The sequence below is a fragment of the Myripristis murdjan genome, chromosome 19, assembly GCF_902150065.1.
Source record: "Myripristis murdjan chromosome 19, fMyrMur1.1, whole genome shotgun sequence".
Taxonomy (NCBI): domain Eukaryota; kingdom Metazoa; phylum Chordata; class Actinopteri; order Holocentriformes; family Holocentridae; genus Myripristis; species Myripristis murdjan.
In genome coordinates, this window is record NC_043998.1 from 3,130,763 (window position 1) to 3,153,442 (window position 22,680).

At 42.3% G+C, this 22,680-nt stretch overlaps 3 protein-coding genes and 3 non-coding genes across 12 annotated transcripts; all 6 read right to left on the bottom strand.

Annotated features, from left to right (window-relative positions):
- Positions 1-460: 460 nt before the first annotated feature.
- On the bottom strand, positions 461-577 carry LOC115378454 (U5 spliceosomal RNA). Its single transcript, XR_003930128.1, has one exon. It is a non-coding gene; the product is annotated as a U5 spliceosomal RNA (small nuclear RNA).
- A 2,154-nt stretch (positions 578-2,731) lies between these two features.
- LOC115378453 (U5 spliceosomal RNA) lies at positions 2,732-2,846 on the bottom strand. Its single transcript, XR_003930127.1, has one exon. It is a non-coding gene; the product is annotated as a U5 spliceosomal RNA (small nuclear RNA).
- Positions 2,847-3,651: 805 nt separating this feature from the next.
- LOC115378450 (U5 spliceosomal RNA) lies at positions 3,652-3,766 on the bottom strand. The gene has a single exon (XR_003930124.1). It is a non-coding gene; the product is annotated as a U5 spliceosomal RNA (small nuclear RNA).
- A 3,404-nt stretch (positions 3,767-7,170) lies between these two features.
- On the bottom strand, positions 7,171-11,587 carry LOC115377613 (alpha-N-acetylgalactosaminide alpha-2,6-sialyltransferase 1-like). Its single transcript, XM_030077475.1, has 8 exons — positions 11,465-11,587; positions 11,009-11,171; positions 10,728-10,890; positions 9,191-9,329; positions 8,936-9,039; positions 8,667-8,750; positions 8,451-8,550; positions 7,171-7,566 (listed from the first exon to the last, which is right to left on the bottom strand). Exons 1-8 carry the CDS (start codon positions 11,552-11,554, stop codon positions 7,354-7,356), a joined length of 1,056 nt encoding a protein of 351 aa, XP_029933335.1. The 5' UTR covers positions 11,555-11,587; the 3' UTR covers positions 7,171-7,353.
- Positions 11,588-12,291: 704 nt separating this feature from the next.
- Positions 12,292-17,194, bottom strand: mxra7 (matrix-remodelling associated 7). 3 transcript variants are annotated; one of them, XM_030077477.1, is made up of 5 exons: positions 16,435-17,194; positions 15,600-15,840; positions 15,379-15,487; positions 14,669-14,742; positions 12,292-12,917 (listed from the first exon to the last, which is right to left on the bottom strand). In XM_030077477.1, exons 1-4 carry the CDS (start codon positions 16,699-16,701, stop codon positions 14,709-14,711), a joined length of 651 nt encoding a protein of 216 aa, XP_029933337.1. In that variant the 5' UTR covers positions 16,702-17,194; the 3' UTR covers positions 12,292-12,917; positions 14,669-14,708. The 3 variants fall into 3 exon arrangements, with proteins under 3 accessions (XP_029933337.1, XP_029933336.1, XP_029933338.1); XM_030077476.1 differs by lacking the exon at positions 14,669-14,742 and having other exon boundaries at positions 16,435-17,170; XM_030077478.1 differs by lacking the exon at positions 14,669-14,742 and having other exon boundaries at positions 15,600-15,633; positions 16,435-17,166.
- Positions 17,195-17,946: 752 nt separating this feature from the next.
- Positions 17,947-22,042, bottom strand: srsf2a (serine and arginine rich splicing factor 2a). 5 transcript variants are annotated; one of them, XR_003930060.1, is made up of 5 exons: positions 21,469-22,042; positions 20,024-20,342; positions 19,337-19,639; positions 18,952-19,047; positions 17,947-18,418 (listed from the first exon to the last, which is right to left on the bottom strand). XR_003930060.1 is itself a non-coding variant. In XM_030077481.1 (3 exons), the coding sequence occupies exons 1-2, from the start codon at positions 21,825-21,827 to the stop codon at positions 20,048-20,050; spliced, it is 633 nt and encodes a 210-aa protein (XP_029933341.1). In that variant the 5' UTR covers positions 21,828-22,042; the 3' UTR covers positions 17,947-19,047; positions 20,024-20,047. The 5 variants fall into 5 exon arrangements, 2 of the variants coding, with proteins under 2 accessions (XP_029933341.1, XP_029933340.1); XR_003930059.1 differs by having other exon boundaries at positions 17,947-19,047; XR_003930058.1 differs by lacking the exon at positions 19,337-19,639 and having other exon boundaries at positions 21,469-22,041.
- Between the last annotated feature and the right edge of the window lie 638 nt (positions 22,043-22,680).

Genomic DNA, 22,680 nt, shown 5'->3' on the forward strand with positions numbered 1-22,680 from the left:
CCGTTTACCTACAGCTGAGCAGTTTTACAATAACACTACGAGGGAAACCCTACTTAAGGTAATTATTTGATAAATGACACACTTTTTTTCCTATGTGTAAGTAGGCCTACAGTGTAGCTTTGATGAAAGATTAAATGCAGTCTATAGAATAAATGCACCACTGAATGAATAGTGGGTTATGAGAGATTCTGCATCAATTACTTGCAGGCAAAATACAATTTACTTTTACCATCTCAGAGAAGCCCCACCATGTGGCAGGACATCAAAACCATGTGATTAATAAAGGGTGTAATAATAGCGTGGGAAATCCAGAACGGCCACTGTGTTGGAGATTATATTACAGACTAGGAAGTAAAACGCAACGGTTTGTTAGTACCACTCCTTGACAAACCGTGGACCCTGGAATAAACATACTAATTGTTTCTAGGTAATTTCTTTGATGTTTTTTACATTGCAACGAAGCCCCACAAAAATCGCAGGGCATCAAAAAATTAACCAATACTCGTAATGCTCCTCTCCACGGAAATCTTTAGTAAAAGGCGAAAGATTTATACGATCTGAAGAGAAACAAGAGCGTACTAACACGTCAATTCCGACACACCGAGCAGCTTGACGGCGACACACACCAACGTGCTGGTTCAATTTAAAAGGCATTTAAAAACACGACACAGAGACAGAGAACTCGTGCTGTCTGTGTGCCACAAACACGGATGGAAGAGAGAGTTTGTGTTAGTAATGCAGCAGGAAAAAAAACACCTTCAATTCGTCTATTTTTTCCCATGTTATGACACAATGCATCACGGGAGTACAGGATTCACTTCCGGTTTTTTTTTTTTTTTTTTTTTTTTTTTTTTTTTGCTCCATTCTTATTTTGTTACTGACTTCTAATTTAACAACACACACACACCACCTGGGAAAACCTTTTTGATCCTGCAGTCATAAAATCAAACTGTAAAGCAGAACCGCCGTCTAAGCATGTGTAATGTAAGGTAAAATAATACAAAGATGCACCTTCAGATAATTCACCTTTTATCTGGACCCTCCAAATTCAATTGCAGGTTTTACTTCATACACAGCATTAGCCAGTAGGTAAAACAACACAACAGATACAGCTTAACAACAACGACAACATGTGATTAAATGAATTAAGAGACACTGGAGATAAGCTACTAAAAATATGTCAACATGACGCCAGAAGATGAAACTATTTTCATTTTAAATTCAGACATAACCGCCCCGCCAACAAGACATTCAGTGATACACACCAAGGATATCTTCAGTAAAGGCGAATGATTTAATCTATTTTACCAGAAACCAGAGCAAGAAAAACAAATTAAAACAAGATAGCCTGCAGAGCAGGTTGTTGAAATCGATCTGAGGAGAAACGGGTGTGAATAACAACTCGACAGCAACACACCGACCAGGCTGGTATATTTAATAGCTAGTTAACCATAAAACGCAGTAAAAACAAAAGTAAAACGACAAATAACTAACTAATATCGTGTGCGTTCATACGCACTGTGAAATATTTTATGCTGGTAAATGGAAAGGTGAACAACATCGGCCTACTTGTCTTGTCGTGAATCCCAGGGGTCCCGGGGGCCCATGTGGAGGCCCCACAGAGCCCCTTGAAATACAGGCTCGCTGTGATTTCACTCATACCAAGTTGGCCCACTGGGGAAATCTGGGGATTTCACAGAGATTATTGACCCGGGGTTTCACTTTCTGTTAGCTCCACACCGGGGGCACACAGCCCGGCATGTCCTCTGGACTAGGCCACCGCTGGAGCCCATGGCATACGGTGCTCGGTGTTTTGTTTGTTTGTTTGTTTTTTACTAATCATACAGAACAACGACTCCACGTGCGTGTTTGGGCTGTTGCACATACAGTCACTTCCCGCTCGTGCATCATTTGAACATATAGTGACACGCGACATAAAGCTAACACTGCGACCAGATTAAAATAAATCATACATAAGTACATATCTGACCAGCCGCGCAGTTTAGGCAGGAGTGGCAACGTGTGACTCTTACTGACAGTAATGACTGAAAAAATACGACTGGTGCGACTCGCAGAGAAGACGAGGGAAAGGGAGATACGGACAATAACAATAAGAATAATGTATGATCTAAAATGCAACGAGTCTGGAATGGAAAAGTCAACATTTAGGTGATAAAGTACAATATAGTGCACATCAATCGTTTGGTGAACAGACCTGCCGAACAGAGGATATAATAACGTGAGAATCACGGAATGGGCACTATGTTGGAGAAGCATACAGAGAAAATTATATTCCATACTACAATGTAAAACACCACGGCTATTTACCAACAATACTGGACAAAAAGGAGCACAATCTTACTCATTCCCCATTATCAAACGCCCTGTAACTATAGACTTCAGGCTTTTTATTGTCATTCAACCATGAAACATGAGTGAATGCAACACAATTACCCAGGTCTCGGTGTGTGTGCAGCGGAATATAAGAATAAAAAGTAAATAAATAAATAAGATATACCAATAAACATCTGGCTATGAGTACAGTATTGCACATGTAGCAGCAACACAGTGCAGAGACAGCAAATGAGTGCAAAAAAAAAAAAACTAAAACTAAAAACTAAAACAGTAAGCAGCCAACAACAGCATAGTCAAAGTGCAGATTATTTAAGTGGACAAACAGTGTATGTGAACGTGCTTCTTCAGATTCATTATTCTTAAACAGTTCAAAGGAAGCCCCACAAATCGCAGGGCATCAAAAAATTAATCAATACTCATAATGCTCCTCTCCACGGAAATCTTTAGTAAAAGGCGAAAGATTTATACGATCTGAAGAGAAACAAGAGCGATCTGACTTCCGCCTGCCGACATACCGAACAGCTTAACGGCGACACACACCAAAGTGCTGGTTCAATGTAAAATGCATTAAAAGCACGACACAGAGACAGAGAACTCGTGCTGTCTGTGTGCCACAAACACGGATGGAAGAGAGAGTTTGCGTAAGTAATGCAGCAGGGAAAAAACACCTTCAATTCGTCTATTTTGTTCCATGTTATGACCCGATGCATCACGGGAGTACGGGATTCACTTCCGATTTTTTTTTTTTTTTTTTTTGCTCCATTCTTGTTTTGTTACTGTCTTCTAATTTAACAAGACACACACCACCTGCGAAAACCTTTTTGATCCTGCAGTCATAAAATTAAACTGTAAAGCAGAACCGCCGTCTAAGCATGTGTAATGTAAGGTAAAATAATACAAAGATGCAGCTTCTATTTTTGAGCAAGACCCTCCAAATTCAATACGAGGGAAAGAGAAATACTGAGAATAAAAATAATATATGATACAAAATGCAAAGAGTCAAGAATGGAAAAGTCAACATTTAGGTAATATAGTACAATGTAGTGCAAATTAGTCGTTTGGTGAATAGACCGACGGAACAGAGGACATAATAACGTGAGAAACTCGGAATTGGCACAATGTTGGAGATGCTTACAAGCGAAATTGTAGTTCCAAAAACAATGTATAACACCACGGCTGTTTACATATACTACTGGGCAGAGAGTCATACAGTAACCCTATCCTGCCACAGATAAATGTCATTTCAATAAGTCTATAACAAACTTCATTTTAAGTTTTCTTTAACATAGCTTAGGAAGCCCCGCGTAACGCAGGGCATCAAAAAATTAGTTTATACTCATAATGTTCCTCTCCACGGAAATCTTTAGTAAAAGGCGAAAGATTTATACGATCTGAAGAGAAACAAGAGTGTACTGCCTCTGTCTCTGCGCCACGCCGAAGGCACCAGCGGCGACACACATCTGGGTGATGGTTTACTGTTAACAAGATCCACACCCATAAAAAGGACCGATAATTCAACATGTGCAGGTTACAACAGCTCTAATGGGAGAGTGTTTTCTGATAGCAAAGACAATACGCTGCAAAACGATATATTTATATTCTGGTTACGGTGCGAGGCATGTTGGGAGTAGAGGCATTCACTTCCGGGTGGCTGTCGCCTAGGTTTAATCTCCGGGTTAACCCAGCCCAAGTTAAAAGCCTCACCTGAGCTGCTCTTATAAATTATTGAGTGCATTTAACACAAGCAACCCTTACAACACACAAACATTCTACATTCACCAATATTTTTCCAGCTGTAAAATGCTAACATGTAAATCTTCAGAGAGAGAGAGAGAGAGAGAGGGGGGGGGGGGGGGGGGGGGGCATTCAGTGAGAGCTGCGATTAATTCAAACAGGAAAAATATCGTACGTCTGCCGGAAATACCAGAATAAATAACCTCATGAAAGACTTTACTCGCAACTCATGAAAAACTTAAATAAAAATGGGATCTGTGGTCTGTAGAGATGCAGTCCATTTACCGATCGTCTGTTTTTGCGGTCTGTAGTCATGGAGAGGAGCCGTGATTGTTAAAAGCCACATGCAGAACAACGCCCCCCCGTGGGTGTGTGAGCTGCACACACAGGTGAGGCCACCCATCCTGCAAACCACTCAATTTTGCTTCTTGAGATTATAAAACCTAAATCCCACAGCGCGACCACGACAGGAGAAACCGTGCAAACTTCTACAATGACAGACAACAAGCTTTTTGTTTTTAACAACACTGCAGTAATTATGGATACGGTGCTAGAGAAGTAATCTAATTGTTCACCACCTAAACTCGGTTTAGTGCACATCATGTCAGACTAGTGTATTCAACTGGTTTCCAACGTGGGGTCCGGGGACCCCCACAAGGGCCTCTGAAAGGCTTCTATGAAGTCCTCAACATTTCACTAGAATTAATCTGACTAGAAATTGTTAAAGTACAAAAAAGAAGTATGAAGGATTAATTTTTACTCTCAGTCTGCTGTTTAGATATATTAATTAACCACTTCTGTAACTACTTCAGCAAGCACTGCATCAATGTGTCAACTGACGTCTTCTGTAGCTACTTCAGCGAGCGCGTGAAGAAATGTATCGTTGGAATCAGATTGTAACGTTGTTGTAGCGGGAAGGGTTAGGGTTAGGGTTAGGGAATATCTAAATCTTACCAGGATACAGCAATGCTATTTTCTGATTGGCTGTTCAGTAGCTATATTCTTTTTATTTGATTAGTTGGTACGTGGCAGGGCCTTCTGAACTCTACCTGGAACCGGAGCCCGTCTACGACTATATGCTATATTAGACATTCTCTGCCGGAACTCACTCGATTCCTCTACCTGTTCCACTGTTATAAAAAAATAAATAAATAAATAAAAAAAACAGCGGCGCAACTTGGTGGGCGTTATCCCGGTAATTTCTCTGCGCGAGAAATACCCTACAAGGTGTGGCGTGTGTGCGTGTGAACGTGTTGAAATGCGTGTGACTCACGCCTAATGCGCGAGACTTTAGAGCTTTGTATCAAATATGATAGTTTATACAGGTTAGAAAGCTTAGAAACACTTACCTTCGACACGACCTTGGCTAGTCCAGCGAAGCTTGTACGTTACTTCTTCTTCTTCTACGATTTTCCAGGCGCATCAACTGGACTGCAAAATCAGCGGCCCGAAAATCATCTGGCCACCGCGGAAAAAACACAACAGGACAACCAAACGAGCTCTGACAGTTTTAACTAACTAACACTAACTAACTAGCTAACCAACTAATATAGAAATAATAGAGAAAATATAAACGAGTTTAGAAATACTTAACTGCTAAACAACCTTGACCGATCCAATGAAGCTTGTAGGCTACGTTATTTTTTCTTCTTCTACGATTTTCCAGCTGCATCAACTGGACCGCAAAAACAACCATTTAACCAGCTCTAACTAACTAACTAACTAACTAACCAACTAACTAACTAACTAACTAACTAACTAACTAACTAACTAACTAACTAACTAAGCAAATAAATAAATAAAATAAGCAGATAAATAAATATTTGGTCCTCTTCCACACATAAATTTCTTCAGTTACTGTGTAGAATAACTCAGAATGAACTCAAAATCTGATGCAGTATAGTGGTTTATTATATCTCCTTAGAGTACAATAAACCGAGTTGCACCATGAAGCAACTGACTCAAAATTCTGTATCTCACCTGCTTTTGTACCTTTTATTAGACTTATATAATGGTGTCTTGGATTTGCACCCCCTATACTAAAAAATAATAAAGAATGAATACATCATCAGGTTACATATCATATGCTACCTATGAATTTAATATATTTGATAATGTGAAGTTGAGTTGATCCTTAGCTCGAATGGGCTCATTATTCCCAACATGCATATCCTGTGCTGTCAAATGATATATTTTCATGGTAGCTGCCGATGCAAATTCACATTTTCCCCCTCACATTTTCTGTCTATACCTTGTAATGGTTGCATGAGGTTAATACATCTGCCTGTTCTGTAATTTAATCATTGCAACCTCCTGCTCTCCTGCTGCTGCAGTGTGACCCAGTTTCCCCATTGGGATCACTGAGGTATCATCCAGTCTGAGGAGTGAAAATGTGTTGGCCACCTCTCAACACCCTGCTAGCACCACTTGGTCTACTCAGAGGAAGTTTAGACAGTCTTTTGCCAATAATGACAATATTTATATCTTTTTAATTGCAATGAGAACCCATTACAAAGCATGAAACACAACATATTATAAGAGATTATGTGTTTTGTTCAGCCTTAAGTTTTAAGCCCGAGTGAAACTGAATAACATACATGAAAACAACATGTATAACCCATTTCAAACTAATATCTAAGATAGCACAAGGAAATGTAACAACAACAAAAAGAGTGATTTTCACACATTTGTGGATAATGAACATTTTAGGCTCACTTATCACAATTCAGAAATACATTCAAAAGTGTCTAATATTCATTGCTTGCATGAATATAACATAGTTGGAGCTGTGTAATTTGTGACCGTCCACATAATCTGATGACCCTTCATTAATCCACAGAGGTAAATTCTTCTTCTTTTGATTGCCTGAGGTCTGGCTCGACTGAATCCCCGGATCACTGCAGTGTCTTGCTCAAAGGCACCTCAGCAAAGTGAATATTTGCAGACATAAAGGCTTGAATGAAGGTACTCTGCCTTAAGGTCATGCCCCAGTACCTACCATTTGCTCAGAGCAGCTTTTAACAAATGTCTTTGACAACGCTGCACATGTAATTTGTGGCACAAAACCAGATTGAGGACCAGACTTTACCCAACCAGGACAATTCAGATGGCGCCACAGAAGCCGTCGGTCACAGAAAAGTGCCAAGTATGTTCATGTGAATGTCGAAATGTTCTTCCAACTTATTGTTTTGTTCTCCAAGAAGAAGCGGGCCTGATGCCATTATGTCCTCACAGCGTCGTGTCCTCACAGCATAGTACTTTGTTTCAGTTTCTGGTGGTGTTGTTTGCCAGGTCTCCTCCTGAGTCCAGCCTTTGATAAAGACTGATGATTTTATTGTCATGCAGTTTTTTCCAGGTTTTCATTTCTAGGATGTGGTCGTGGTTGGCATAGAAGACGACTCTGCTTTTGAAATCCCTGTGAGCGTAGTAGTTGGGGTATTTTTTGTAGTCTTCTGTAATGAATCCATATATATTCACCTGAGCAAGAGTGAAAGACGAAAGTGCACATAAAACACACACACTGGTACATCTTTATATATAAGGCAATTATTGGTGTGCTCAAACACTACCTATGTGTTTAGTACCAGAGAGTACTCTTTGATTTTTCAGGACTTATTTATGTTTTCTGTGCCAAATGATATTTGTATATTCTGCACCCTCGGCATTGGAATATGTTGCAGAATGAATTGAAAGTGAACAAATGAATCTTGTTAAAAGTTTTTAAATCCTAAACTAATTAACCCTTTGGTGCATAGCGGTCACTACAGTAGACAGCTGTTTAAAAGTCATTTCTCCTAAATGCAATGGTTTCTATGGTGGAATTGCATATCAGCTGTTAGAATGCTCTCTGCTGCTCCCCTCCATCGAGGTTTATGCAGAGACTGTCAATTGCTGAACACATATTAATATTAGTATGATGACATGATAATACCAGTCCTGCATCCTTAAAGAAGTATGGAGACTCACAAAAATGTTCATGCCCTAAGAAGAAAAAAATCTTGACTCAGGCTTTTATAATTCATGCATCAAAGGGTTAATTAGAGGGAGATTCCTTAGGATGTCAATGTTTTTAATTTACCTGTTTAGGTAACTGACTCATAAAATTAATATTTTCTTTTTTGAAAAGTGAGTTCCCATGCTTGTTTTTTTTTTTTTTTTTTTTTAATGTTTGTCTCCTTTTGTGTTTCCTATTTGTATGTGTTTTTTATTTATGCTGCTGCCTGTCTTGGCCTGTCAGTGGGACTTTTCCTGGTTAAACAAAGGTTAATTAAATGAGTAATAAGTATAATAAGTATAATGTAGAGTCTTTGGCATACAAGAATGCATTCACACATAACAAACTGCATGCTGAGTGATATTACCACGTCACAGGTGTGCAGAGCCAGGAAGATGGCGAACGCTCCATTGGTGGGTCTGACAATGGCCCAGTTTGATGAATTAAGGCGACGAGACAGCAAGAACCTGCAGCCAATGAACAGTCACAGTTATACACACACACACGCACACTTACTGAACCACCTTGTGCACACAAACCTTTGTGCATAGTTGGAAGAGGATTAAATGTAAAAGAGGTTCACCTGTTCCGCACATATCTGAGAAAGTCCGGGTGCAGAACATAGAAGCGGCTTTCGTTGAACTTCCCAGCGTAGTATGTCACTGGCCTGGAAGGTAAAAACACAACCGGCAATAGTAAATTAATGAGACATTATTGATAAATAGGTGGTATATAACATGAGACAGGGTGTAGTATCTGTTCGAGATACAGGGAAAAAATGCTTATCTGTGGCAAAGTGTGGGTAAGTATGTTACTGCCTCGGCTAATAACGTGTAGGGTGTTCATGTTCACCGGATGTTGTGGTATTGGCCACGAGAAACTCTATTGCTGGTAAGAAGACCCTCCAACCACTGGTAGTCCCTCATACCCTCAGGAATCATCACATACTTTATACCCTGCAAGAGGAAAACAAAAAACCTGGTGAAAATTGAGAAAAACCTCAAACTTCAAAAATTCAGGTTTATTTAGAGCCCAGTATCCCTGCTCACAGGCTCACATGTTGCACCAGCTGTTGTCGTTTGATTTGACTGATTTGTCTGTGTGTACCTCATCATGAGGAATCTCTTTGAATCCGTACTTCTTGAAAAAATAGGGTGATGCCGTGATGGAGTGGGCCGTGTGAACGTAAACCGATGTTCTGTCTCCTACATCGTCCTCGAAACCAGTTATGACCGCACCATTCATCCTGCCAGAGGAAAAAAAAAATTCTGAGTATCAAAATTACTTTGAGACACGTGCGATACCTTTGACCGTATTATTCACGTTATTTTTAAACCAAAATATGGATGCAGACACTTCATTTTTTTTTTTTTTTTTTGTGCAAGACTGTTCACTTCTGCATTCCAAAATAAGGTGGCCACCCTCTTTGTTTGCACTCAAGCACACCTCCCACGCCACACTACAGAGCAGTGTCACATGTTTGACCTGGGCCTTTATTTGATTGATCACCTTGGATTATGGCATGTCCTGTGGATTGATGATTGTTTTCAGTGCCTGTTATCAATAAGGCGACTGGCAGCTACAGAAGGACCCAGTTAAAGTCTGTAAAGGAAGCTGACAGGAGGAAGTAGACTTTATGGTTAGGCAACTTGTGACAGCAGAATCCACAACTAACTCCTTTTCAGTGATGAACAAGAATAGAATAGAATTGGCTGATGATTTGCTCTCAGCTTTGGCAACTGTAGAATCAAGGTGCATTGTGGGTAACATTGTGCAGTCATCTTTCATCTGTGTCTTTACAATATTGAAGTGCAGGTTATAAAGAGGAGTACCGATGACAGTGTGTATTGTATAGTGGTGTTGTTGGTAGCCAGTGGTGCAAAACTACAAATGGCTGCTCAGGTAGAAGTACTGTCATTTTGCTGATGTTTTACTGCAGTAGAAGTAGAAGTACTGTCATTTTGCTGATGTTTTACTGCAGTAGAAGTAGAAGTACTGTCACTTTGCTGATGTTTTACTGCAGTAGAAATAGAAGTTGTGCAGTAAAAATCTACTGCAATAAAAGTAAAAAGTGTCAAATTTTTTTTTTGCCAGTTGAGTCTCAATGGTCCTCGTTTTCATCGACCAAGGGCGGTTTTGCATTTGTACAAGCTGTCATGTGAAATGTCTGTCTGGCCCAACAAGTTTCCCATATGCACACATGGATAGCCATCAGATGAGAACAAAACACTCTTCATGTTCGTCACAAAGCACACACGTTTTTTTTTTTTTTTTTTCTGGTGGGTCTTCTTGGGAAACTTTGCATTATCTATAATAATGTTTGTTGTACAATGGTTGAAATAACACAATTAATCGCTTGCAGTGGAATGGCTGACCGTACTTTTACAGTTTCTGTGTTCATGAATGACTGTTTCTATACAAGGTTCTTACAGGATCCCCACCATTGACAAATATTGCCTTGTTTGACAGACAATATTTGATGTTATATTTATTAATATGATGTATGTCCTTCACAAACTTTGTTCATCAGGCATGGCAAAGCTGAGAGACAGTGGTTAAATTACTTTGGCATGTGTATTGCAAGATTTAGGAGGTGACTACATCATGACTTGGCAGTTTTCCCTCCCTTGCTTCAGTATCTTACCGAAACACATAATCATGGGCGTCTATCTCTTTCCCCTTGCCAGAGCCGTAGAGGATTCCAGCCGTGCCCACCACAGCGCAGCGCACACAGCCGTCACCCTCTGTTTTGGGAGGCAGGAGTGGCTCCTGTGCCTTTGGGATCAAATCCAAAATGGGCTTCATCTCTGCGAAGCCCAGCACAAAATGCAACACTTTTAAAGAACTCAAGTATTGCAACCCTGCCATTCCCACACATTCTATCTATCAATCGTGCACACACAGAACAAGCACACACACACCTACCGCTATAGTTGGCCTGCATGAAACCAAAGGGGTTGTTGAAATGGGAAAGTCTGTTCCACTCGCTTATGTTGATGTCGCCTTTGTACATAAATAAACGTATGTTGGGAATGAAAGCCTTCGTAAAGCTCTCATCTTCTGACTTCCGCAGAGACTGGGCACAGGTCTGGCAGTGAAAAAAAATACTACATTACTAAAACAAACGGCATGGCTGATCATACAGACAAACAAGAGAAGAGAGGGGTGGGTCACTCAGTACACAAATCAAGTTTACTGACCCAAGCTTGAGGAAATGATTCTAGCAGGAGATAAGAGAGGAAACAAAGAGAATGTTCACACCACAGTCACACACCTAAGAAACCTGGCAGAAGATAAGAGTAATGTTTACCCACTCCCAGAAAGGTACTGATTTCATACAAGCAGAAATGGTGATCTAACCTATCATGTTAGTCTGCTTACTGTATGCACGGGTTGGGCATCCTGGATATAAACATCATCAAAATCCCACCGGGGCATTTTTTTGAAGTCTTTCCTGAAGAGCATGGGCATGACGGTCTGCCTGAGGGGGCCTACAGCTCCGAGTGTGGTGATGCCCCTCGTGACCACGCGCTCAGTTGTTGGCTGTGTGGTCAGGTCTGTTGTCATTGCATTAGAAACACTCGGACTTGGTGAGGTAACGCTGTCGATTTTACCCCAGAACACTGACACGTCAACAACCACCAACTCATCTTTGCCTGTATTCCTGGTTCTGCTTGAGATAAAACTCCAGCTGAATTGCAAACAACAGATGCAAAATAGCAGTATCAACTGTAAATATGAGGCTGATTCACTCAATTTTTCAATAAAAGATTATCAGTATTCGCTGATTCACCAGAAATTGTCAGTGATTGAAAATGTGACCTCCTGTTTAAATGCCATCACATTTCCTTCATTAATTAATTACCCTTTTCCTTGTATGCAAATTCTTGTATGAAAATCTTTCAACTTACCTGACATGATATTCCCTGGATAGTCTATAAATCATGATGCCAACTGAAAATGCCACCAGCAAGGGGAAAATCCTCTGGAAATGTTGCACTGCCATGCCTGACGGTGAGAGGCCCTACCTGCTCAACTGCACGTTTGTTTGCGTTTGGAGAAGTGAGTTTCCAGTTAAGAGCAAGTGCTTTCAAGAACTTGAGTTGTCCACACCTTGTAAAGGGGAGTATCTTTGTGAGGCAGGGCTTTAGCACAAATGTGCTTGATGGGAAAGTGAATAACATCCATACACCAGGACAGAAGTGGAATATCTAACCAGGAGAGTTGAAACGGTTTATTTCAGCTGGTTGTTAATACAGAAGCAGCTTTACAATACCTGTCATATACTGAGCCTTTAGGAAGACACAAGATGGAAAAAAAATCATGTAATAAATAAATACTTTTTCTTTCTTTCTTTCTTTCTTTTTTTTTTTTTTTTGCTTTTATTAGCCCTCTGAGAACCGAGCAGTTTTCTGGGAGTGTTTTTTGCTCCAGTCACATTTTCACAGTCCTCAATACCCTTTAGATCCTTATTTCCAAAAAAGGGACAGCTAGTAATAACCTGCTCCGGTTCTGATATTTGAATGACAGGTGGACGGAACAAAAATAAACAAACAAAACAAAGGAAAAAATATGAAACATGATTGTGGGTGGTTGATGGTACGTCTTGAAAGTTGTCGAGCGTATGTATGTTTGCATGTACGATGTTTATACTGACAATGGATAATAGTCCTTGAGTATAGTGCACAGTCAGAAAATGTATCCCAGTAAGGAAAAGCGTCAGATGGAATAGAGTTTGAGCTGCTCCTCTATGTCTCCCTCAGACACCTCCCCAAACGTCTCCTTATTGTCTTGCAGCAGCTGGAAGATGGCGGCCAGCTGCTCACGTTGCACCCTGGCGAGAAAAAAAACAAACAAAAAAAAAACAAATAGGAAACAAATCTTGAGAACCTGCTTGTGTGAGAGATTTTCAAATATTCATATAATTTATATCATGAACTCCTTGAAAGCCTCTGAATGAGTTACAGCCTGCATTGTCTGCACAGGTGTCTTATAGGAGGAGCATTTTGTGCTCGACCCTCGTGATTTCACCTCCTTGGCCTGAACGCTGGAGAGAATGATGCAGAGGGAAATGGGGGGGTGACAGATTTGGGATATTGGTGATACCACAAACATGAAGGCTTAACCAGTGAAAGTTTATTATCTATTAATGGGACAGCAAAACCAAAGAAAAGCCATGCAACATCCAGCCAAACAACGAATAAGCAGTGAATAGACAAAAGAAGCAGTGCTAAAGGAATATTTCACCTGTAATGCATTCATTTTTGTATTGCTTTACCTGCAAACCTTCATGGTAAACTCGAAATACTCCAACCATCTCTGATCCAATCCAATTTGGTTTTGAGATTGCTCGGGTTTTTGGATCATGAGTTTACCATGAAGTCTGAAACTGTCTTTGTCAGAGGCAGTGTTCATTTTGACTGGGGTTTAATTTTTAGTTCGAGCCTCAGTCATCTCTTGTTTTAGTCAGATTTTTGAGACTCAGTCAAGTTTTAGCCTGAGGCACTTCAAATAATCTCCGTCACAGTCATTTTAGTCATTTTAGTCCAACAACAAAACACTATCCTAAAAATACTGTTGCATTTTCTGAGCTTCCTTCGCTTATTTTTTATCAGTCCCCTCTGTTTGCATTAAGGTGGTGTAGCTTTTGCTCCTAATAAATATTTTATGAGTGACTTTTTTTTTTTTTTATTTTTTTTTTTACACATTTTACACAACACTAAAGCTGCATAAATAAACACTACGACATGCTCTCTCCTTGACTAATGTGATTGTTAGAGATTCAATACCTTGCAGGCAAGTTTACATCAGTGATTACAATGACATGAGTCGAAGCTTGCAACTAGCGTTACTTGCAAAAAAAAGGTGACACACCTGGTGTGCCCTGTCCTGAAACGGTTTACACCAATGAGATTGGACAAGGTGGTGTATCGTCTCCATAGCGAAGATTCTCTTTATGTGTTCTCAGTGTTTCTGTCAGCTCAGGAAAATGGACACTCCCTTCAGAGTTTCTTCCTCTTGAAAATTTTATTTCTTCCGAGGTTTAAGCTGTGAAGTGTGTTTAGAAAGTTAAAAGACTGATTTTCCGCTGTCAGACTTCCCGTGAAAGCAGTGCAGTTGTCTTATATTTTGCACTGCTGCTCTAAAATGTTCCCAGCTGAATGCCTCGCTACACAAAAGAGGCTGTTTACCTTTTCTAAGTGCAAAAACTTGCTTTAGCCCCTCCCTGCAGTGGCGAAATGTAGGAGCATCCTCTGAGGATTAACTAGCACTCCTCTGACCCTTAAGTCAGAGGTGGCAAGCTGAAAACACAATCAACACCTCCACACACCTGAGGCACACCTGCATGACACCTGAGAGATAAACATCTAAGGTGGAGTGATGGGACCAGACAAGCAGGAGGTGGGTAGGTGGGATCAGATAAGCACGACAGCACAGTGTGTTGGTCGCTTCATGGCCACTTTAGGATTTGGGACTCAACTGGCGGGCTGTGCCAGGGAGCACAGCGCTGGATTAGTTTCCATATAATGGCCAGAAAGTGACACCCATGGGGGTAATGGGTGAGAATGACAACTCATACTTTACCACGTTTGCTCCACTCTCCCTGCCTGCCTGTCCAAGAGGCTTACAGAGAGGTAAAGTCTGTGGTGAGCTCTATCCTGCAATGATAAGAGCAGGCAGGAGATGCATTACAGAAAAGAAACCTCCATTAATTTGTGTGGTTATTTGGTTGCTCCTCTGCCCATTTTGTCCTCTCTTCTCTGATCTGATCCATCGACTTAACGAATAAAAGTTAATTTAATCAAAAACATTCCCTGAAGCAGCCACTGAGTGTTTCGATTGGTCTCCTTAAGTCTCTGTACACATCGTTCAGTCTCAAACCAAATGCTTGGCATGGACTCAATCTCGCCTTACTTAGTCTAGCCAAAAGCTGCAGTGGCTAAACGAGGAAGACAGTCGATGACATGCCAGCAACGCACATACACACGTGGAGAGGGGGTAGACAAGGTTAGACGGAGGCAGGGGGAGAAGTTGACGCTGGGAAATTAGGGAAATCCATAACAAGTTGTGACATAACTAAGGTAAATCAAATTATAACACATTTACAGTAAACTTTAAACAGACCGTTTGGGCAAAAACTCAATTTCGTCATATTTATGGGGCATATACACAAGGTAAATTCAAACAGACTGGGAAAGTGCGTCCCAAATTGTATCTAGGAGTATTAATGATCTGGATTTTTGTTCAGTTGTGACACAGTGTGACACAGGAGAAGCCCGGGCCTTGGCACTGACCTCCTCTCCTCCTCCAGCTCCTGTCTGGACATCATCGTCTCCAGATGGCTGGTTCGCGCCTTCCCGGGGATGTACCTCAAGGAGTTATTTGCCGCCGATTCCACCTTATCTGGTGAAATGAGAGTCAAGCTCTGATTAGAAAGTGACATCCAAGTTTTTTTTTTTTTAACTTTCATCGTGTGATCTTAATGCTGAAACTGAGGTGCAGAGGCGGTGCTCACCATTGCTCACCGGGCTCTCTGTGGCTCCTTCAGTCTGGGGGTGAGAGAAAGCACACTTTAGGAGCTCCTTATCAGAGAGCCCAATGAATGACCTACGGCTCCGCCCTGACGAGGCCTCGGATGACGAGTCTACGTCTAAGCTCATTTCCCTAGACGGAGGCCTGTCGCTGGACGGGCTAGATGTTGAGCGCTCTACTGATGCTGCCACTTCTTCAGTAGGAGGGTGGGCATGTGTCTCCTCCTGTCAGAGAATTAAGGGTTGTCATCTGAGGGGTATAACATCATCCTTATAAAGATTTCGTGCAAGCCTCAATGCTATAAATAATGTTTAAACCTTGCAAACAGGCCAGGGATTATATATATAAGTGGCGAACAAATCGAATGAACATCTCGTGTTACCTTGATTCCTCATCTCCCCTGGATGCTGATCTGGTCTAAGTTCCCCACGTGTCACCTCACCGATGGGAAAAGCCAAGGTCACCCCTCCGTACCTCTCTCTCTCCCCCTTTAGGTGCTGATTTGACACCTCCCCTCCCCGCCTGCTCTGCCCACACTGATGCTCCTCTACTCTCAGTGTTAGTAGCAATGGCAGCCATCCACACATGCTCAATGACTAATAGTAAAACTATTAGAGGCTAATTTAAAAAAGGAGGTGGGGAGATTCATCCTAGCTGAGTGGGATGTAGTTTGCAAAAGCAAGTTGGAGTGGATTGGAAATGTGTTGGTATGTTTATGTGTGACTGAGTGAGTTACTACGGCAAAGCAGACAGTCCAAAAAAATATAAAAGCGAGAAAAAACAAAAACAATGTGGGCACTGTATGGCAGACTACTTACTGAGAGCACAGATTTCACCACATCCCAGTGGTCGTGTGAACCGGTGAGCTCACTCCAGTCGTCCACCGCATTCTTCTTGTCCGGTAGATGGCCGTTTTGCTTCGGGGCAGATTTACCTAATCCCCCTCCCGCTTTCCCGTCTCCTTTGTGTCCAAAATAACCCATTGCAAAGTCGGCCGAAGACGTCGAACCATTAAATAGCGACGTCGCCACAACAATCGCGAGCAAAGTGAAAATAATGGCTGATAATATAAAAGTTAGATCCATCGTTGCAATGCGCCTGTTGGGCCTATAATAATGATACTTTAAAATAAAGCTAAATGAGGTTTTAAACAGATGTCCCACAGTGCGACCTGATTCGCTTTGTCTTTTGTCTCGCCTCTCTTGACTTTTGCAGGCATTCAGGCGCTGCTGGCCATCCTGCGGTGTGTAATCTCCTCACATCAGCGTTAACGACCAGTGATTTACGGTGCACGGTACAATCTCCCCTTACGTGCTGGACGTCACATCCTCTGGTGCCGCCCCCTCCCCGGCCTGCAGAGTCTGCACAGCGGATCAGACCAGGTAGGCTGGCACGGCCCCCTGCAACGTGTTGGGACGCGCTAATCCCATCAGCGGTGTGTTGGCTGTGTGCTGCAGAAAACCTCATGAGATTCAAATGGTTTGCGACAGGATCCGCACCGCGCCAGCTTGAGGAGAGCCAGGAGAGTTCGTGTTGGGTGCGAAGGCAGCGTGATGTGCTCACCTGAGGACGCACCTCAGCACCTGCCAATCCGCCGGCCCGTGCTAGGGGATTACTTGACTGCAGCCAACACAATACACACAGTAACACCAACCACACTTGACTTTTAGATGTGTGCGTCGACACTGCTCTCAATGATGCAGCATTATCAGAATTAGAAATACTTTGATTGAAATTGGGTCAGTTGCTCCAATTCGCAGGACAATATATAAGAAGTGAAATTATAAGAAATGGAAAAAGAAAGAAATATATTCATTATGAATGAATGTAGATTAATACCACAAATTCCATCAGTAAATAGAGAAAGACCAGTAAGAACTTGTTTAGAATAAAAGTTGCACAAAATGAAAACACCCAAATTATTTTACACTAAAGCAGACTATCAGTTTAAGTGATTTAATTTTATGATTTTGATTAAAATAAATTCTTTCAGGACCTCTAGAAGCCCCTCCAGGATTCTATTGATAGAAATAAAAGTATTCCCTCAGAGTGGGATTTGTTGCATAAAGAACCATTTTATTGAGCTTTTATCAATAAAGTTCTTCTTTAGGTTATAAGTGTTGCTGGAAGTTTGATCTGTACTTTCTCTCCGTGCACCTTCGTAGCATGTGAAGTTGTGCCAGAAACTTTTACTCTTCCTTCACAGGAGCACCAAGGTCTGGAGGCAGAGTGAAATCATGTGTTTTGGTGTTTAATTGGCAAACACTATTATGCAATACTTAAATAGGAGACATGATAAACAACGAGCTTTAGACAAGTCACAGGAAAACTTATTTACCACAAAAGATTTTTATTAGCATTCACCTGAAGCATTTACAAGACATTTGAAAGGTTCACATAGGAATGCAATACACAAAATTTATTAAAGCAGCTGGAACTGCACTCTCAACCCTTCACTGGGAGTCATACTGGACCCCCTTTTTTTTTTCCAGAAGCAAGCAACACCAGCATTAGCAGTGGATAAACCACAGAGGAAAGGGAGAGAGGCTAGGGAGAGGAGGAGAGGGAGGAGTAGGAGAGGAGTATTTGTACAACACATGGAAGGGAAGGAGGTCACAAGACAGGAGAAGATGGATGATCTGCCACACCTGTGATCTTACAAACCGGCAAACGGCAGCGGAGGGTCGAGCCCCGGAAAAAGCGCCGGGCACTCAGCACCGCAACACGCCACACCATCTCACCACCGCACTGCACCGCATCTTAACAGCTAACCAGCATTACTCAACTGCTACACAACTGCGCCTAGTGCACAAAAGATACACAAGAAAGAGGGTTAGAGTCACAGGAAAGCAAATTTAACCAGACAGAAAAAGAAATTTGACAGAGAGAAAAAGAAAATGCTATGCTGTCAGATTAGCAGAGTTAAAATGGGTAGCACTGATGGTTTCTTTAACATTTTGCTGTTACTGTACATTATGCCACATTTATTCCCTAGAACAGTGGTATACATTTAAGGATCTACATGTCCAACATGACACCACTTTCTACATCAACGCCGCAAATAAAACAGTAATACATCTTGGAAGAGAATTAAACAAAAAAGGATTTGACGAATCTACAAATCTACGCAATTCAAAAAAGAAAATTTATTAACAAGGAGGTACAAATTCAATTTGCAATAAAATTTCACTCAAAGGGAGAAAACCACCTGACAAATCCCTTTCAATACGCTCACCTAAATGAACACTTATCATGTACACAACAATACAGAATTTGTTTGGGCAAATTAAATCAAATGAATCAATTAAAACATTGTAGACCAAATTCCAAATAACCTTTGGGTCTGTATTCAGTGGGTGTATGTTGGGAGTCCACTTGCTCAGTGTTTGGCTCTTCCTGATGTCCGCAGCAAAGACTCAATCCTATGAGATCTGGAACAAAAGACGGTACAGTGTTAAACCAACGCAAAACAACTATCTCACTTAACTTCTGAAGCTCACCTGGATATAATAAGTATGATATCCTTTCTTGCTCTCCCCTGTTATTAAGAAATTTCATATAGAGAGGTTTTTCAGGTTGTTGGGTATCCCTCTGGAGCTGTTCCTAACAAATTAAAATTTCATATTTTTTTGACACACCACCTGTGCCCCTCCCCCACATCCCAAGTCTTGGCTCTAACAGACTATAAAACTCACACTCGGGCATATTTGAAAAACAAACCTCGGGATCCATTCCCGTTGTCGCGTGGCCGGGGGGAAACCACAGACACAGACGGTGCAGCGCTCAGTGCGTCTGCCTGTGATCCTGTGAACGTACCTCACCACACCACCTCATACACCACCTGACAGCCCGAACCACCGCCATGACGACCTGCTCCATAGCAACCACCGTTGCCTGGGTGACCTGCTCCTTAGCAACTGCCATCGCCCTCAGCAACAGGCAGATCACATGGGCGGGTCACACACTAACTGCTCTCACACTGCCACACCCCCAACTCCTCTCTTTGCAAACAGGACTCCGCAGCTTGGAGGAAAGAATTCCACATTTAGGTGAACGTTTGAGTGAAGCACCCCCACCCACGCCCCTCCCACATACACACCCATAACTACATTAATCCCCCAATCTTACAATAAATGACACAATACAATTATACCAAATCCCCAATCTGTATGTGCTTTGAAATGGCTGAATGCACAAGCAAAGCACAAACAGAATTGGAGCTAGGGGCAAAAATCTGCCCTGTTCTTCTCTCTTGTTTATAATTTTAAAAAACAACTTATTTCTAAACAGTCAGAATTCTACAGGCTTGGGTGCTTATGAGACTTCAAATGTAGCATCAAGACTGCAGAATACTATCCCCAGTCTAACCACCACATTTAATACGATCCACCCCCTTCCCATGAATACCGTCTCATTGTGTCCAGGTTTGGGTTATGACTCAGTTCCGTTGTCCTCTGGGGATTTGGGCCTGCTCTTGGACCGGGATCTGGATTTGGACCCTCTATTAGAGGGCGGCGTTCGACTGCGGGACTTGGACTTGGAGCGTGACCGTGACCTGGAGGGAGACTTGGTTTTACTCCTGCGGGGGCTTCTGGACTTGGACTTGGACCTGGATCTGGAGTAGGAACGGGACCTGGAGCGGCTGTAGCGGGAACGGCTCCTGGATCGGGAACGGCTTCTGCTCCTGGATCGGCTGCGTCTGCGGCGACGAGGGCTGGCTGACCGGCTGTAAGAAACAAATAATGTTCAATACACAAGACTCAAAAACAGTAAAAATGTCACAGCCAACAAACAACTACATTCAAAACAAGTGCTACTATACAAGACACATATGGAGGTTATAATACCAGAATCTAGGCAGTTGACACCGGTGAATTTCCATGATTTGAAAAGGAACCCACTATAAATACACACCGCTCAGAACAAATTTCTTTATTTAAAAACAGTGAGACCATTATCAAGGAGGCATACAATGTTTGTAGGCTGCAGCCTTGGTAACAGACAAAGCAGTCAAAATGCCTGTTTCAACCCACAGCAAGTGTATGAGATGCTCTGCTTGTAAAAGTGAGTTCAGTGGTATGATTTCATGGTCTGATTTTGATTTACAGTCCCATAAGCACAACGCATAAGTGCAACTTCAAGTACTTACAAAATATTAGGGGTGGACCCCCAGTCTCCCTTTGCAGACATGCCCACCTCATGCTAATCCCATGCAAAATGGGATACAAAACATGCAGTTTTTTTGCATTCAGTACAAACGTGTTGCGTTGGCCTCCTGTAAAATGGTGTATTACCGGATGCTGAGCCCTAAACAGTCTTGGGGTTGCATGCACTGGGTTTGACTGGAAAGCTGGGAACATTTTTCAGAACATTACTGTATAAAATGGCCCACTGTGACCTTTGAGACAATCAGAGGCTCATGAAACTTTACACCCACAAACTAGAGGATAATTCAAAAACAAAGAGGGCTATGAGTCATAATATACACTCACCACCCAAATATCGTTATATCAAATTGAGAGAATCATATAGTCCCAACCCAAATAAAACAGACTTAAGTCTATAAGACACCGTCTTTACCTGAGGTCACATATTGCATCGATACTCAAAACACAAGCTAGTATCGCTCATTCGTAAAACGTTAACTTATTCTTGTGACACAGTACATAAAGCTTTCTTGTTCTGGACACCCTTCTTTATCTTTTCGAATTAAAGTTCTTTTGTAAGTTATTATAGTATTAATAAAGTTTCTCTCAGTTGCCCTCGAGACACCATGTGCCTCTCCATGTGTTGTATGGCCACGGTCGCTTGCTTTACATGATTCCCTCAGTCAATATGACTTAAATTAATACCTCCTGCTTCTGCGACCGTACCCTCCGTATCTGCGGGGCGGCACGCCGCCTCTCCGGCCGTAGTGGGAGTCCGGCGGGCGGCCGTAGCGCGCCATCTGCACGCGGAGCTCCCGCCCGTCGAGGAGCGCGCCGTCCATGGCGTCCATGGCGTCCTCGGCGTCGCGCTTGTCGTGGAAGCGGACGAAGGCGAAGCCGCGGCTCTCCTTGGTGTACCTGTCCCTCGGGATGTACACGTCCCCTACCCGGCCGTATTTCTCAAACACTCGGCGCAGAGTCTCGGGCGACGTCCGATAAGTCAGGTTGTCCACTTTGAGGGAGGTCATCCCCTCCACGTCAGGCGGCGGCCTTCCGTAGCTCATCTCTCCGTCTGCGGGAACACAACGCGCCGACAAAAACAAAAACCCGGAGGCTCTACCGCGTTGGTAAAGCCTTTGTTTTCCTGTTTCTAAGCCCTAAATGATCTACCTCGTCTAACTTTTAACCTTTTAGAAAGCTCTTTCACTACTGCACGTCGATAGCCCGCGCTGCACGCACGTGAAATGGCGGCAACAACGTTTCCTTTATGTCTTTTTTTTTTCTTTTATCGGTTCCTTCCGCTCCCGCTGGCCTCCTCCGATTGGCTGCTCGGGTGCTTGAAATGCATCCCAGTGCAGCGCCATCGCCCCCTGTCGGCTCGGAGTGGCCTAACGGTATTTCAATTCACTTGGTCGAAATTCTGCAGTTGTTCTTTAATCGTATTGAAAGCCAGGGGCGTTTTTAGGATCTGGAAAGATCAGGGGCTGAGTCCCTACAAAGGCTCCAATACACCATCGCAGAAACATCTCATGATTAAAACAAAGTAAAAACATCGTTTCACAGCTTGACAAGAGAGACAGCATGTCACGGGTTATGCAATGTGGCTTTTCAGTCAAAAAATAAAAGTGGCATCCATTTAGTATAAATTCAGCTATAGGTTTTTTTTGTTCGAGGCTCTACACACCAGCAGTCCAGCAGACATGTAAGTGACGAGAGACCGTGACAGGAAATGATTGAGATCCCTGGCCTTTTCTTGTGGAGTGTCAGCAGTGGTAAGTCCCTCATTGGGTATGACTCAAGAGCTTCTCTAACTCTCTGAGAGCCACCCTTAAATTCAGCATTAATAAAAAAACGATCCGCACGTTGCATAACTAAAATCTTAGTTTTTAAGAAGGTAGCCTACCTATGCGGTGTTAC